An 18,028-nucleotide genomic window follows, 5' to 3' on the forward strand; every position below is an offset into this window, starting at 1 on the left:
ATGAATCAGAAAGCAAGATATATTCAATTAATTGTCAATTTTGAATGATATTAATGGAACTAAAGTATAGTCCTATTTCTGTTGAAGAAATCTTCTTCAACTCATTCAAAATTCTTCCATTTCACTAGTGTAAGAAAAGCTTATGCTCTGTACATTGGGGATAAAACTATATACATTTGTATGACACATTTAGCAAGTAAGATTTATCTCCTTGGGAAATAATGTTTATCTTTTTCTACTGGCAGTACTGATTCCTACATTGAGGTTCTGGATGGCTCCAGAGTTCACCCAGAAACTTACGAGTGGGCCAGGAAAATGGCTGTGGATGCTCTTGAATATGATGAATCAGCGGAGGATGCCAACCCAGCTGGAGCACTTGAAGAAATTTTGGAAAATCCTGAACGACTAAAGGATCTTGACCTTGATGCATTTGCAGAAGAACTGGAAAGGCAGGTCGGTATTTCCCTTGGTGGCTTTTCAACAGAATATGTCTTTTAGAATTGTTTGGTAGAACCAATTTACTACAAATCTTTAGCAACACGCAAAATGCTTTCCCGGAATTTTGAGTATGTTGCCCTCGCTTTCCAGCATCTGCAGAATCATTAATGTTTATGGTTTCCTGTAAATTTTTTGTCTGATCTGGTACAGTAAACATAGTCTGTAATTGGTATTTCTTGTTACATTGTTTACAGAATTTGCTAGATGAATTGCTTTATGGTATGCTTGAATGGTATAAGTTATAACAAGCTTTATTTTCTTTGTGTTTGGTACATTAGTAATTCCTGTTTTCAATTACTTCAGCTTTTGAGCTACCTACACCAAGCCTCAATATTGTTTGATGGGATTTATTTGAATGATAATGTGCAGTACTCAAAAGCTTCAGAAAAATATTGTATTCCCAGAACATTCAGTGAATTGGAAGTGTGCGCTGTTCTTGGAAATATTTGTTTGTCACAATAGATAAAATTCACTCCTAAAATTTTAATTGTTTTATAAGCAATCGGCACAAACATTTCTTACAGTGTGTACTAATTAATTAAAGCAAGAAACAGTTTTTGATGTCTGTTTGAAGTGATCAGTTCTAATTCAACCATTTCACAGGGCTATGGTAACAAAGGTATCACATTGTATGACATTCGAGCTGAACTGAGCTGCAGATATAAGGATTTGCGTGTACCATGCCGTGCACCCAACTCTGAGGAGATTTTCAACATGCTTACAAAAGAAACGCCAGAAACATTTTATATTGGTACGGCTTTCTCATTGTTCCTTAAATGGAAAAGTAGTGTTAAGCATTCTCATAATTCTGTATGCTTCTTAGATTTCCCATAATTTTAACTTTTTTTTGTTGTTTAGGTAAATTAATAACGTGCAATGTCACGGGAATTGCTCACAGGAGGCCTCAGGGTGAGAGTTATGATCAGGCTATCAGGAATGATGAAACTGGTCTTTGGCAATGTCCTTTCTGCCAGCAGGACAATTTTCCAGAGCTTAGTGAGGTATAATTCTTTAACATTTTCTACAGTTGCTTCACGTTGCAGCATTTTTATCAATTAAAAATTGAATCTGCTTAAAAATGATAGATTATTTTATGAAACACTGCTATCCTGACATTTTGTAGGTCAGTATCTGAATAACACATTTGACTCTGAGCCATAGACTGTAGTTTAGTTCCAGTCTAGAAACCTGAACAGGCAGTGCCTAACTCTGGTGTACTGTATTGTCTGGGGTATAAATTTTCTAATTGCACAGGTAATTATAAAGAAATCCACAACACATTTTGAGGAGGAACCAGCAGCTTTCCCCAAGATTCTTACGAAAGTTTATCCTTCAATTAGTGTAGTTAGAAAACGGGAAGATTCAATCATTGCAAGTATTGTTGGACTCTGCTGCACACAAATTGTACACAAAATCCCTGTAGTATGTCCTGTAAAGGTGACTACAATTCTGGATTATTGCCTCTTTGAGACACAGATCAAGAAATGCAGTGCTGTGTCTCTGCCTGTCTGCTCAGAGAACTATTTCCAGTAAAGGACTGAAGAAAGGTGTTAGATGGATTCTCCAGACAGGTGTGAGTCACTTTTGTCAGTCCATTAGGTGGGAATTTCCAGAGTAAAAGAATGCAGAGGGCAAGTGGCATGCTAACCATACCTCACCCACCAAAGGAAGGAAATTAACAGTCATTTAGGTTGTGCCCACAGTTCTAACCAACGCCAACCAGAATTTTAATCTATCAAATTACCTGGTTTTCAAATGCTTTCATTTATTTTAAACCTCTAAAGCATTCAAACACCTTTCAAAAATAAAACTTGATTAACAGGTCATTAATGGTTTTTGTAAAAGTCTTTAGAAGGATTTAAAACATTCCTGTGCTCATGTTTCTGAAACACTTTCTAAATGACCAGACTTGTTTCTGGGATCCTTGCAGCTGTTTCTTTTCAGTAAAATCAACAGGAGAATGTCCCTTTTAACACACAAGTGGAGGAGCACGTACAGACACATGGAGGGATGTGCACACAGACAAACAGATCTCTGCTAGGTCCGTAAGCTAGATTTTGGAGAAATTAGTCCTCCTTTCCTCCACTTAATTCAATAATTATAATCCACTGAAAAAAGTTCCAAACTGCAGGCCATTGAGTTTTTTTTAAAACACCAGTCAACCTCTAATCCTTTAAAAGAAGTGTTAGGAATGGATGTATGTGTAGAAGCTGCTGCTGTTTCCCACGTTGTTGCTCAAATGTTCTTTAAGTAAAATACTCAACATTTAAGTCATTTAAAACAGAAAATTGTGCAAATGCTGCACAGATCAAGGCAGCAATGGTGTAAGTGAAACGTTTACAACCTTAAGTTAATTCTTCAGTCCCGCCTAAGAGTTTCGGCCTGAAACGTCAACTGTACCCTTTTCCATAAATGCTGCCTGGCCTGCTGAGTTCCTCCAGCATTTTGTGTGTGTGTGTGTTGCTTAAGTTAATTCTGCTTTCTTTCCACAAATATTGCCTGTCTTCAGAATATTTCCAGTGTTTCCTATTTTAATTTCAGGTGTCCAACATCTTCAGTTTTTTATTATACCAAATTTTTCAAGTTAATCTTAAAACCTTATTTGTACCCATTCCCTTCCAGGTTTGGAATCATTTTGACAGTGGTGCATGTCCTGGCCAGGCTATAGGAGTGAAGACAAGGCTGGACAACAATGTTACAGGTTTTATTCCAACAAAGTTCCTCAGTGATAAAAATGTTAAACATCCTGAAGAAAGGGTCAAGGTAGATATAATTCTATTGAAATAATTTAGAGCATTGCTAGATATCTGATGGGTGTCTAATTGACCATTGCTGTTCTCTTATAGATTGGCATGACTGTGCATTGCCGAATAATGAAAATAGACATTGAAAAGTTTAGTGTGGACCTTACTTGTCGAACATCTGATCTGATGGATAAGAACAATGAGTGGAAGTTACCCAAGGATACATATTATGATTTTGACTCTGAGGCTGCAGATCATAAAGTTGAAGAGGATGCAAAGAAAAAGCAACAACGTACAAGTGAGTAATCTCGGCAGGCACTGTTTAGAAAATCAACAGTTTACTTTTTTTAATATTTCATTTTTCAAAGTCTTAAGTTTCCATTTGCTCGTTAAATTTGCCGCAACCTCTGACTGTGTAGGTTCATCATCATACTGTGTAAGTACTCAAAACCTCACTGAAAGATTCTCATGATTCAAAAGGGACAGAGAAGGAGGTAAAAGAAGCGGGGGAGTGGCATTGCTAATCAGGGATAGTATCATGAATGTAGAAAGTGAGGACAGTGGAGGGATTCTCTGCTGAGTCAGCATGGGTAGAAGGGAGCAGTCACTTAATTGGGAGTATTCTATACAGTACCCCAATAGCAATAGGGGACTGAGGAAAAGATCAAGAGGCAGTTTTGGAAAGGTGCAAAAATAACAAGGGTGGTGTCATGGGTGACTTCAACTTCCCTAATGTTGATTGGCACCTCCTTAGTGCAAAAGATTTAGATAGGGCAGAAATTGATAGGATGGAAGGATTCCTAACACAATATGTAAACAGGCTGACTAGGGAAGAGGGCATACTAAATCTGGTATTAGTCAAGTGACAGATCTCTTCATGGTGAGCATTTTATGAGACAGTGACCACAATTCAGTAGCCTTTAGCATAGTCTTGGAGAGGATAGGAGCAGAGAGAATGAGTAAGTAGTTAATTGGGAGAGAGTGAATTATAATGCTAATTCACAGGAACTTGGGAGTATAACTGGGGAATAGATATATTGTCGTGTTTATGGGTCATGTTTAACCAATCTATTAGAGTTTTTCAAGGAAGTTACCAGGAAAGTGGATGAAGAGAAGGCAGTGGATGTTGTATACATGGTCTTCAGTAAGGCCTTTGACAAGTTCCCGCATGGGAGGTTAGTTAGGAAGATTCAGTCACTAGGAGAGGTAGTAAATTGGATTAGACATTGGCTCAATGGAAGAAGCCAGAGAGTGGTAGTGGAGGATTGCTACTCTGAGTGGAGGCCTGTGACTAGTGGTGTGCCACCGGAATCAGTGCTGGGTCCATTGTTATTTGTCATCTATATCAATGATCTGGATGATAATGTGGCAAATTGGATCAGCAAATTTGCTGATGATACAAAGATTGGAGGTGTAGTGGATAGTGAGGAAGGTTTTCAAAGCTTGCAGAGGGATCTGGAACAGTTGGAGGAATGGGCTGAAAAATGGCAAATAGAGTTTAATGCGGACAAGTGTGAGGTATTGCACTTCGGAAGGTCAAACCAAGGTAGAATATACAAGGTAAATGGTGGGACACTGAGGAGTGCAGTGAGGTAATATTGTAGCTCTAAAAAAAAATTCTGATTAGACCACACTTGGAGTATTGTGTTCAATTCTGGTCACTATATTACAGGTAGGGTGTAGAGACTTTAGAGAGGATGCAAAGGAGATTTACCAGGTTGCTGTCTGGATGACAGAGCACATCTTAAGAGAATAGGTTGAATGAACTAGGTCTTGTCTCATATCCTTCTACTTCATTGTCCAAGTCATTTACAAAAACCTCAGAGCAGAGATCCCTGCAGAATAGTCTCCATCTACTAACACACTCTACTTTCTGTTGGCAAGCCAATTCTGAATCCCTGCATTCCATGCCTCCCGACATTCTAAATGAGATTCTCATGGGGAAACTTATCAAACCCTTTACTAAAATCCATATTCACCACATCCACTGCTCTCCCTTCATCCTCCTGTTCTTTGTGTATGTGTGAAAAATCTTGGGGTTTTCCTTAATCCCATTTGCCACGGTCTTTCCATATCTCCTTTTAGCTCTGCTATATCTATTCTTAGGCTGATTCCCATCTTGTAACTCTAAAAGCCTGCTTGGTCCTTCCATCTAAACTTAAGCTTTTTTTCTTTCTCTTGTCATTCTTGATTTCTTTACCCTACTATCGTCTCTCTGCTTCAATGGGACAAACCTATTCTGAACCCCATGCAGGTGTTTCCTAAACAACCTTGATATTTCCACTGGATATTTCCCTAAGTATACCTACTCCAATTTATGCACCCAAGTTCCTGCCTTGTAGCATTAGAATTTGCTGTACTTTCTCTTAACTCAATGGGACAAACCTATCCAGAACCCCATGCAACTGCTCCCTAAACAATCTCCACATTTCCATTGTATATTTCCCTGAATACCATAGAACATTACAGCACAGAAACAGGCCTCTTGGCCCTTCTTGGCTGTGCCGAACCACTTTTCTGCCTAGTTCCACTGACCTGCACCTGGGCCTTATCCCTCCAAACCAGTCTCATCCATATACCTGTCCAAGTTTTTCTTAAATGTCAAAAGTGAGCCCGCATTCACCACTTCCATCTGGCAGCTCATTCCACATTCCCACCACTCTCTGCATGAAGAAGCGCCCCCCCCACCCCCAAGTTCCCTTTAAACTTTTCCCCCTTCACCCTTAATCCATGACCTCTGGTTTTTTTCTCCCCTTGAAAAAAGCCTGCTTGCATTCACTCTATCTATACCCATAATAATTTTATACACCTCTATCAAATCACCCCTCATTCTCCTACGCTCCAGGGAATAAAGCCCTAACCTATTCAACCTTTCTCTGTAACTCAGTTTCTCAAGTCCCGGCAACATCCTTGTAAACCTTCTCTGCACTCTTTCAACCTTATTAATATCCTTCCTGTAATTGGGTGACCAAAACTGCACACAATACTCCAAATTCAGTCTCACCAATGACTTATACAACCTCACCATTACATTCCAACTCTTATACTCAATACTTTGATTTATAAAGGCCAATGTACCAAAAGCTTTCTTTACAACCCTATCTGCTTGTGAAGCCACTTTTAGGGAATTATGTATCTGTACTCCCAGATCCCTCTGATCTACTGCAGTTCACCATGGATAGTGCCGAGCCAGACTGCAAAAGGAGGTTTGGGCATGGGGCTAGCAACCCTATCCTGTAAAAACTCAGCTACAGAAGCTCCAAAATCCACATCTTGAGAGAGAGGAAGGATCTTCGCCTAGAAAAGTTATGAAAATCATGGGGCAAATGGAAACCACAGGGCTGATCATCCTTCAGCCCGTGACAGAGGATTCTGGCATGCTGCTTTTGGCAGCCTATGCCCTAGCAGGGGTGTTGGACTGAAGAAGAAGAGCAGTACCTCACAACTTGTGAACTCAGTCCTTTGAGTAATGAAAGCCTACTCGCCATAGGCGTTCTTAACCATCCTATCAACTTCCTGGCAACTTTGAGTGATTTGTGAATGTGGACTCCAAAATCCCTTTGCTTCTCCATATTTCTTCTTTCAAGTTTATCACTTCATGCTTTTCCAGATTGTATTCCATCTGCATCCTGTCAATGTCCCATTGTAGTCTATGACAACCTTTTGCACTATCCAAAACATCATCAACCTTCATGTCATCTGCAAACTTAATAACCCATCATGGACTTGATGTTTCCTCTAATTTATGGATGACCAGCATGCACAAAACGCTTCTGCTGTGCATTTTTGCCCAGTGACAACAAACATGTGCTCACTGAATAATTTCTTCAATAAAATGTGTTAATGAGCCAGTTCTAAAATCTGCGGACAAGACATGTGGATCCCATGTTATCAGCACTGTCTGCATCAGAAACTGGAAAAGGAAATGTGATTGTGTATAATCGTGAACTATACTTAGCATGCTAACTAGGTAGTGGGTGACAACCTTTTGTGCGCAGTTTAAATTCCTTTGTGTGCTAGTAGCAAATGATGTGTGCACCTTAGAGGGAACATTATCTGTACTGTGCTGTGTTGGTCTAAGATGCTGGACTTATTTTAAAACTTATTTCCATCTAACATGAGGTTTTCAACTTGAAAACTTTTTAGCACAACACTTAACAGTACTGGCTTTTAATTCCCGCCATTGCCTATAAGGAGTTTGTATGTTCTCCCTGTGACCACATGGGTTTCCTCCGGGTTTTGCTGTTTTCTTCCCACTATCCAAAGACATACCAGTTGGTAAGTTAATTGGTCATTGTAAATTGTCCCACGGTTAGACTGGGATTGAATCAGGAGATTTCTGGGCAGTGTGGCTCAAAGGGCTTATTCCACACTGTTGCTCAATAAGTAAATAAAATCACTGTTGTGTTGAAGGAAGTGCAAGCTTTGTCCATATTCAACCCAATTCTGTTTTATTAATTATTTACTCTGTGACTCTTCCTTAGCATACATCAAGCGAGTAATAGTGCACCCATCATTCCACAATATCAACTTCAAGCAGGCTGAAAAGATGATGGAAACTATGGACCAAGGAGATGTCATTATCAGACCCAGCAGCAAAGGAGCGAATCATCTCACTGTAACCTGGAAAGTGACAGATGGGATCTATCAACATATAGATGTGAGAGAAGAAGGCAAGGAGAATGCCTTCAGTTTGGGACAATCTCTTTGGATCAACAATGAGGTAAGGAAAATGGGTTTTATTCTAATGTATCAGACATTTATTAATTTATTCCTTGTGGAATTTCTGTTGCTTATAGATCATGCTACACAGCGTGTTACCAAAATGTTTGCTTTTACTTGCAGATGTAGTGTAAAATTGGTAGCAGTTACTATTTTCAAACTTGGAGTAAGTTGTTTCATATATTACTTTAAACGTTCAAACTAAGTGGACACATTTGCTTTGTTCATATCTATTGGAGGATATACTTTTCATCTGAGATCAAATACTGCTTGAAAATACCTTGATGTATAATCCCTTTGTAGTCAGTACTTGATTCAGTTTGTCTTTAATGTGATTCTGCTGTTTGTATTTAATAGTGACATACAGTATGTTAATTTAAATAAGAATCTTAATCTGCATTTTCATCATCCAGGAATTTGAAGACCTTGATGAAATTACTGCTCGATATGTGCAGCCGATGGCATCTTTTGCTCGTGACTTGCTCTATCATAAATATTACCAGGATTGCAATGGTGGAGACCGTAAGGTACTAGTATGAAAGTTAAACTTAACTAGCTTAGTAACAGTTACATGGTGAACAATTCTAATGTGTTTTTTTTAATGTTGATAAGTGACGAATAACAATGTTCATCTTTGCATTAATTTTACATCTTTTACTCAGCCATTTTGTCTCAATAGACTGCGCACCTTATAGTAAGCCACCTTAGTGCCTACCCAATGTGGATAGTGCAATAAAGTAATTTAGACCCTGTTGAGAAGTGTATCAATTAGTAGAGGGGTGCTCTTTATGATCAGACACTATTGCCTCCAGGTTTCATGGAAACTGGTTACATTTCTGGTACTGATGAGGGCCTCAGCTTTTGATCAGTTTCCATGGAAGAATGCAGAATGTGAGTACTTTTAACTTTAAGGAATCTTAAAAGCATTTGAATACTATGATAGGATTCCCCTCTGAGTCATTTTTGAGAGTAAATGCCTGAAATCAATATCCAGTGGTGGGGAGGGGGATAATTGAGTATGCCATGACCCCTTTAGACAGATTAAGGTGCACATATATTATGTTTGCTATCTTAGTTTATTCTAAATTCTGTGTAGTATTGACCCAATGATGATCTGTCTGAAGGCAAACAGAGAATATCCACATTGAATAAGGATACTTAAGTTGCTGTTGTGCAGGGTAGAGAGTCACAACCAACAGATAAACTAGAATTGTTTACAAAAGGCCTTTACTGAACCAAATGAGTTATGTATGGAAGATCAGAATTAGCTAGCATTGGCTGTAGCCTAGAAGCAAATTTTGTGAAATAAGGGGAAAAAATTACAGAAATAAGAGAATTTGCGTATTTGGACTCAGCTTGCAATTATCAGTTAACTGCAGATAATACATTAGATGGAAACCATATAACCATATAACAATCACAGCACGGAAACAGGCCATCTCGGCCCTCCTAGTCCGTGCCGAACTCTTAATCTCACCTACCCACACTCAGCCCATTACCCTCCACTCCTTTCCTGTCCATATACCTATCCAATTTTACCTTAAATGACACAACTGAACTGGCCTCTACTACTTCTACAGGAAGCTCATTCCACACAGCTATCACTCTCTGAGTAAAGAAATACCCCCTCGTGTTTCCCTTAAACTTCTGCCCCCTAGCTCTCAAATCATGTCCTCTCGTTTGAATCTCCCCTACTCTCAATGGAAACAGCCTATTCACGTCAACTCTATCTATCCCTCTCAAAATTTTAAATACCTCGATCAAATCCCCCCTCAACCTTCTACGCTCCAATGAATAGAGACCTAACTTGTTCAACCTTTCTCTGTAACTTAAGTGCTGAAACCCAGGTAACATCCTAGTAAATCGTCTCTGCACTCTCTCTAATTTATTGATATCTTTCCTATAATTCAGTGACCAGAACTGTACACAATATTCCAAATTTGGCCTTACCAATGCCTTGTACAATTTTAATATTACATCCCAACTTCTGTACTCAATGCTCTGATTTATAAAGGCCAGCGTTCCAAAAGCCTTCTTCACCACCCTATCTACATGAGACTCCTTCAGGGAACTATGCACTGTTATTCCTAGATCTCTCTGTTCCACTGCATTCCTCAATGCCCTACCATTTACCCTGTATGTTCTATTTGGATTATTCCTGCCAAAATGTAGAACCTCACACTTCTCAGCATTAAACTCCATCTGCCAACGTTCAGCCCATTCTTCTAAACGGCATAAATCTCCCTGCAAGCTTTGAAAACCCACCTCATTATCCATAACACCTCCTACCTTAGTATCATCGGCATACTTACTAATCCAATTTACCACCCCATCATCCAGATCATTTATGTATATTACAAACAACATTGGGCCTAAAACAGATCCCTGAGGCACCCCGCTAGTCACTGACCTCCATCCCGATAAACAATTATCCACCACTACTCTCTGGCATCTCCCGTCTAGCCGCTGTTGAATCCATTTTATCACTCCAGCATTAATACCTAACGACTGAACCTTCTTTACTAACCTTCCATGTGGAACTTTGTCAAAGGCCTTGCTGAAGTCCATATACATCCACTGCCTTACCCTCGTCAACATTCCTCGTAACTTCTTCAAAAAATTCAATAAGGTTTGTCAAACATGACCTTCCACGCACAAATCCATGCTGGCTACTCCTAATCAGATCCTGTCTATCCAGATAATTATAAATACTATCTCTAAGAATACTTTCCATTAATTTACCCACCACTGATGTCAAATTGACAGGTCTATAATTGCTAGGCTTACTTCTAGAACCCTTTTCAAACAATGGAACCACATGAGCAATACGCCAATCCTCCGGCACAATCCCCATTTCTAATGACATCTTAAAGATCTCCGTCAGAGCTCCTGCTATTTCTACACAAACTTCCCTCAAGGTCCTGGGGAATATCCTGTCAGGACCCGGAGATTTATCCACTTTTAAATTTCTTAAAAGTGCCAGTACTTCCACCTCTTTAATTGCCATAGGTTCCATAACTTCCTTACTTGTTTCCCACACCTTACACAATTTAATATCCTTCTCCTTAGTGAATACTGAAGAGAAGAAATCATTCAAAATCTCTTCCATCTCCCTCGGCTCCACACATAGCTGACCACCTTAATTCTCTAAGGGACCAATTTTATCCCTCACTATCCTCTTGTTTTTAATATAACTGTGGAAACCTTTCGGATTTACTTTCACCTTATTTGCCAAACCAACCTCGTATCTTCTTTTAGCTTTTCTAATCTCTTTCTTAAGATTCCTTTTACATTCTTTATACTCCTTGAGCAATTCCTTTACTCCATGCTGCCTATATCTATTGTAGACATCCCTCTTTTTCCGAACCAGGTTTCTAATATCCCTTGAAAACCATGGTGCTTTCAAACCTTTACCCTTTCCTTTCAACCTAACAGGAACATAAAGATTCTGTACCCTCATAATTTCACCCTTAAATGACCTCCATTTCTCTATTACATCCTTCCCATAAAACAACTTGACCCAATCCACTCTCTCTAAATCCCTTCGCATCTCCTCAAAGTTAGCCTTTCTCCAATCAAAAATCTCAATTCTAGGTCCAGTCCTGTCCTTCTCCATAATTATATTGAAGCTAATGCTATTGTGATCACTGGACCCGAAGTGCTCCCCAACACATACATCTGTCAGCTGACCTATCGCATTCCCTAACAGGAGATCCAACACTGCCCCATCTCTAGTCGGTACTTCTATGTATTGTTGCAAAAAACTATCCTGCACACATTTCACAAACTCTAAACCATCCAGCCCTTTTACAGAATGAGCTTCCCAATCTACGTGTGGAAAATTAAAATCTCCCACAATCACCACCTTGTGTTTACTACAAATATCTGCTATCTCCTTACACATTTGCTCTTCCAACTCACGCTCCTCATTAGGTGGCCTATAAAACACTCCTATCAGTGTCACTACACCTTTCCCATTCCTCAATTCCACCCAAATAGCCTCCCTAGAGGAGCTCTCTAATCTATCCTTCCAAAGCACCGCCATAAGATTTTCTCGGACAAGCAATGCAACACCTCGTCCTCTGGCCCCTCCTACTCTATCACACCTGAAGCAACTAAATCCAGGAATATTTAGTTGCCAATCACACCCTTCCTGCAACCATGTTTCACTAATAGCTACAACATCATAATTCCAGGTAGCAATCCACACTTTAAGCTCATCCATCTTTCTTACAATGCTCCTAGCATTAAAATAGATACATTTAAGATACTCTCCACCTCCTCCTCTCTTTTCATCCCTAACAATGCATTCAAATTTATTATCCTTTTCTTTCTTCTCCCCTCCATCTTCGGGCTGAGCGCATCCCTTCTCCATCACCTGCCTTTCCTCCCTCACACACTGTCTATTTATTTGCTCTACTGGTGAACTAACCTCCTCTCCCATAGTTTCCTCAAATCGATTCCCGCCCCCCCCCCCCCCCATCTTACTAGTTAAAGTCTGCCCTGTAGCCCTAGCAAACCTCCCCGCTAGGATATTGGTTCCCCCCAGGATTCAAGTGTAACCCGTCCTTCTTGAACAGGTCACGCCTGCCCCAGAAGAGGTCCCAATGATCCAGAAACTTGAATCCCTGCCCCCTGCTCCAATCCCACAGCCACGCATTCATCCTCCACCTAATTCTATTCCTACTCTCACTGTCGCGTGGCACAGGCAGTAATCCCGAGATTACTACCTTTGCGGTCCTTCTTCTTACCTACCTTCCTAACTCCCTGTACTCTCGTTTCAGGACCTCTTCCCCTTTCCTACCTATGTCATTGGTACCTACATGTACCACGACCTCTGGCTCCTCACTCTCCCACTTCAGGATATCTTCGACAAATGAGTGAGTCCTGCAACTGGCAGTAGATTTGCACAAGCAGTTCATAAATGTTTGTAGATGGATGAATGAGGCATTGAGCCCCTGAAGCCCATTCAGTTACTCATTGAATCATACTGATCCATCGCAACTCATTTACCAGTCTTTGATCTGCATGATGCCATTATCTACTAAAAATATGTCTGCATTAGCTTTGGAAAACAGCAGTCTGCAGCCTTTAAATGGAAAGAATTCCAGATTTCTACCTCTTTTGTGTCAAAATTGAGTCCTGAGTTCTTGTGAAGTGGCTTTTGTTTAATGTTGATGTTATGTCACCGTGAGCTGGATAACAGAATCCCCCAGCAGAGAAAGTAGGTGTCTCGTAAAAAGCTGTCAATCAAAACATTTCATTTAGGCCACCTTTGACCCTTATAATTCTAGGGAGCATACCCCACTTTTATGTAACTTGCTATCATACTTAGAAGTGTTTAGGTCCATTAGTTATTCATGGCCAATGCATTCTTCCTGAAGGGCACAGTGCAAATTTTGCATAGTTCTTTAGATGGGAAGAATGAAGAATAGGTAGAACTGAAATGCAATTTTGTTCCAACTATGTTATAGTTTTCTTGAGGTAAAAGCCAGTGTTTTTGTTTGTGGTGCATTTTAGAATGAAGAGTAAGGAAAGCCAACATGAACAGACGCTGCTGTTTTAAAGCAAATTCGTCAAAGCTAAAGCTTTTAAGTTTATATAAGCAAATCATTGAATGCAGACACTAAGTGGTTTTAGAATTAGGATCAGAACTCAAATGGAAGATTGGTTTAGTTTTGCAATGTATAAATAAGTTTGACCATTGGGAAAGAAAGAAAGAAATTGCAAGCAGTGAGTGACTTGGGATTGCTCACGTTAGAAGGAAAGGTCAGTTTAGCTGAGATGTTCATTATAATGACATGTTTTGGTAGAGCTATTCCAGAGAATCTCTTTGCTAAAATGTTGATCAAAGAGCATACAATGAAATAATAAGAAAAAATAGAATTGACTTTTTTTGCATTGTTATGGTTTGAAATGCAGTGCTTGAAAGAATAATGGAATTACATTTTTAATAAAGCTGATGAATGCCAGGAGGAGAAGGAGCACAGAAATGGGATTACTACAGCAGCACTTTGTGGGACAATAGGCTGAACATTCTCTTTAAATGAGTCCTGTATGTTTGTTTTCATAGAAATTAATCAAATATCTGTGGCGAGGGAGGGAGAGAAGGAATTAACTTTTCAGGCCATTGATTTTCAGATTGTCTAAATTGGAGTATACTCAGCATAACAGCTACACTTTTTCTTTTTATTGCTATATTGCTATAAATTTATAATTGCTATAACCATCAGAAGTTTTTAACTATCTGTAATCCTACCGATCCAAGTCCTTTTGGCCATGTACCATTACTGTTTTGATTGACAAGAATTTGTCATTCTTGGATCTGGTAGCTGATAACTTTGTAGATGAAATACCATCTGCCACATTTCTGCCCATTTACTTAATTTGCCTTTGCCCCTTTCACAGCTGTGTGACCTGCAGATTTAAACATGCATTTGTGCATTGATATATATGGGGAAAACCTTGGAATGTGCTGTGGTATAGACCACAGATCAAATCTGTCTCGCAGAAAATTGTATTTATGAAAATCTTACTCTACATTGACTATTTATGCTGTACAGTTTTACATCTGGTAATACTTAAATTTTCCTCATTATAGTCCAACTGCCATCAATGTTCTTCCTCTACCATAAAAGAATTCTGTTCTTTGCATCAGCTGCAAAAAGCTGCCAATATGTATACAACATATATTCCAAATTTTTATTTTAAAACTTCTTGTAGTTTCTGATACTGTTTTGCTAATTACATGGCGAGTTGCAAGTAAGCTCAGTTGAAATTAAGACTCACGTAAAATAACGAAAGGTGAACCCTCTCAAATTTACTTTTTGCACATATACCTTTATCTTCAGTGTGAATGGCTTGTTACCTTTTTCATGGCAGTGTTGTTTCACAACCTGAAGTGAATGGAGTAGTCTGCATGCAAGTCTTACCTGAGTAGTTTATGTGGTGCACTCTGTCTATTTCATTGCCAATGGTGTTTGTTGATCTTATGGCCTTGGGTCTGGACTTGATTGTAATGTGAGTTAGAGTATCACCTCCAGCAGGTGTTGATAACAATATGAACAAAGTAATTATTTGGTCTCAGTAACTATTGTATTAAGTTTTGAAAAGATGCAAAACTTCTAATGTGGTGTATTTAAAAAGTATGAAAATAAAATTGGCTACCTTCTGATAGCTGAAATAATAGGAGCCATAGATTCAAATGTAAAATGCATGTTAAGATGGATTTTGAACAATGCTTTTTATTAATTAAAACATTGGTCAAGTATACTGTGCCATCAGCCTTTAGTCATTGGAGAAGGCCCAGATAGCACTAAGATTAGGTCAATCTTAGTTATCCACCAGAAATTTAAATAGTTAATGTTTGGAATTGTACTGTACTCTCATTTCCCATGTGAACTAAGAAAATATTAAATGTAGCATTGTTACTCTTTTTAGAAAATGGAAGAGATCCTATCAAAATCCAAAAGGGAAAAGCCTTCTTTTATTCCCTATTTCATTTCAGCATCAAAGGAACTGCCTGGAAAGTTTTTGTTAGGCTACCAACCTCGTGCCAAGCCAAGGTTAGTATCTACAAAGTGACTTTATGTTTAGTAGATAAACTTAAATAATTATCACCTTGTTAACCTGGATGAAAATAATTGTCACTGAGTAAGTCTATGTGATTGCTTCTAACTCTACCCTGAATTTATTATGAACGTAATTCGGATTATCATACACACAATGTAAACTAATGAAAGCCAGTTCTGTTGGTCATTGGATTTGATAATGATTAACAATAACAGTTTTAATCTGAAAAGGCCTGTGTATCTGTATTACAAATTATCTGTGGATTTCCTCCTTAATATCAATTTTAAAGAAAAATCTAATATTTTTATACTATTTTGATCATAAAGGTATAAATTGATTTGAGAATTTTAAGGAATTTTCAGATGACAACACAGCTGCTGTAGAAGATGGGTGACTTTATGCTTGTGGGTTAGGATTTAAGGAATAGAGGTACAGAGGAGGTATCGGGTAAGTTTTTTACATAGAGAGTGGTGAGAGTGTGGAACGGTTTGCCGGTGATGGCGGTAGAGACGGATACAATAGGGTTTTCTAAGAGACAGGAACATGGGTAGGTGCATGGAACTTAGAAAAGTAGAGGGCTATGGTAAACCTTGGTAATTTGTAAAGAAAGTGCATGTTTGGCACAGCATTGTGGGCCAAAGGGACTATATTGTGCTGTAGGTTTTCTATGAATAAAACTCAGGCTCTCAATAGAAAGTTGAGAAAAGTTTTAATGAGATTGTAGCACATTTTCTGACTCTGAGGCTTTGGCTTAAGTGCTTCGGAAAGGAGATACATGTGAGTAATAGGTAAGAACAGGTAAATTTTCTTTTAATGTAGAGTAGTTAATTTATAAAGTACCAGATTGCAACAAACTAAATAGAGATGTGGGATCAGGTGTTGTAGCCACATGCTGTAGAAAATTATGGATCCCATTGTGGTTTTGGATGACCACATCTGCATCAAATGTTGATTGCTCGAGGAACTCAGGCTTAAAGTAGCTGATCTGGAAGCTGAGCTTCAAAAACTCCCATGCTTCAGGGATTCAGAGAGTTATCTGAACCTGGACGCTGTTTCGAGGTAGTCGCTTCAAATCTACTTATCTATTTCAAATTCAGTCTTTGCCCAGAGACAAGAGGGTGTGATTGTGAGTGAGGCAAGTAGGGGTATCCAAGAGGTAGTGCCTAATAGGTCTGAGATTGTTACTGTCTGTGACGATGGGACTGGGAGCCGTAGAAAGAATGATCAACCAAACTATGACACTGTTTTAGGGAGCCATTCAAGAGGGGAGAGAGTAGAGCAGTGTAGTTCTAATTGTAGTTAGAGGAAGGATTGAGAGTCCCAGAAGCTGTGTTGCCTGCTTGGTGGTGCCTGGTTTCATGACATTACATCTGGCCTGCAGAGGAGTTTGAAGTGAGAGAGGAACGATCCAGTTGTCATGGTCCTTGGGGGTACCAATGAAAAGGAAAAGTTCTAATGAGGGAATTTGAGCAGCTAGGGACTAAAACCGAAAAAGTAATAATCTCTGAATTTTTACCTGAGCCACATGCAAATTGGCACAGGTTTAATAAAATCAGAGAGTTAAAAGTGTGGCGTAAAGACTGATGTGGGAGAAGCGGGTTTGAATTCTTGGGACATGGGCATCATATTTGGGAGGGAGAGAATGGACTGCACCTAAACCATGCTGGGACCAGGGTCCTATGAATAGGGCTCTAAACTAAATAGTATGGGGGATAGGTTAAATTGCTTGGAAAAGTATGGATAAAGTAAAAGGAAAGGAGAGCACAGAAGTGATTAGTGAAGTCTCCAGAACAAAGAAAAGGGACAAAAGGGATATGAATTTTTTAAGTTCAGGCGGAAATAACATTGAAAAGTTGATGGATACAGGACTCCAAATATTTTACTTGAATGCACACAATATACAAAATAAGATAAGTGATCTTGTGGTACAGTTAAAAACCGGCAGGCATGATGTGGGCATCACTGAGTCGTGGTTGAAAAAAGATCACAGCTAACAGCATGTTATCCAAGATTACAGGTTGTATTGAAAAGATGGGCAGTTGAAGCTGAGGTGGCTTTGGTTAAAAAAAAACTGATTCAAATTCTTACAAAGAAGTGAAATTGGTTCAGAAAATGTCAAATCCTTGTGTGTAGAGTTACAAAAATATAAGTATAACAGAATCCTGATGGGAGTTAAATACCAGCGCCAAACAGTAGCCAGGATGTGGGGTACAAATTACAGTGGTAGATAGAAAAGGCATGTAAAAAGGGCAGTGTTACAGTGGTTAAGGGGGATTTCATTATGCAGATAGATTGAGAAATCAGGTTGCTGCTGCACCTCGAAGAAATTTGTGAAGTGCCTACATGATGGCTGTAACGTTCTCCTTCGGGTGTAACGAAACGCCGAATTTAACGTCCGGATAAACCACAGTTAATAAGAACCAGATCGCAGTAAGATTAACCATTTACTGTTCACTCTTCACATTAACATATGGTGAAAACTGTTGATAAAA

General features: G+C 39.1%; 1 protein-coding gene across 1 annotated transcript in view; it reads left to right on the forward strand.

The window, feature by feature from the left end:
- The window catches only part of supt6h (SPT6 homolog, histone chaperone and transcription elongation factor), a 72,162-nt gene that overhangs the window by 44,893 nt on the left and 9,241 nt on the right, over positions 1-18,028 (forward strand). Inside the window, exons 25-32 of the mRNA XM_059973275.1 lie at positions 246-453; positions 1,102-1,249; positions 1,357-1,499; positions 3,121-3,261; positions 3,345-3,540; positions 7,727-7,965; positions 8,378-8,491; positions 15,405-15,529. Coding sequence (XP_059829258.1) covers positions 246-453; positions 1,102-1,249; positions 1,357-1,499; positions 3,121-3,261; positions 3,345-3,540; positions 7,727-7,965; positions 8,378-8,491; positions 15,405-15,529 — 1,314 coding nt within the window. The remainder of the gene's footprint in view (positions 1-245; positions 454-1,101; positions 1,250-1,356; positions 1,500-3,120; positions 3,262-3,344; positions 3,541-7,726; positions 7,966-8,377; positions 8,492-15,404; positions 15,530-18,028) is intronic.

Source organism: Hypanus sabinus, chromosome 6, assembly GCF_030144855.1.
Source record: "Hypanus sabinus isolate sHypSab1 chromosome 6, sHypSab1.hap1, whole genome shotgun sequence".
Taxonomy (NCBI): Eukaryota; Metazoa; Chordata; class Chondrichthyes; order Myliobatiformes; family Dasyatidae; genus Hypanus; species Hypanus sabinus.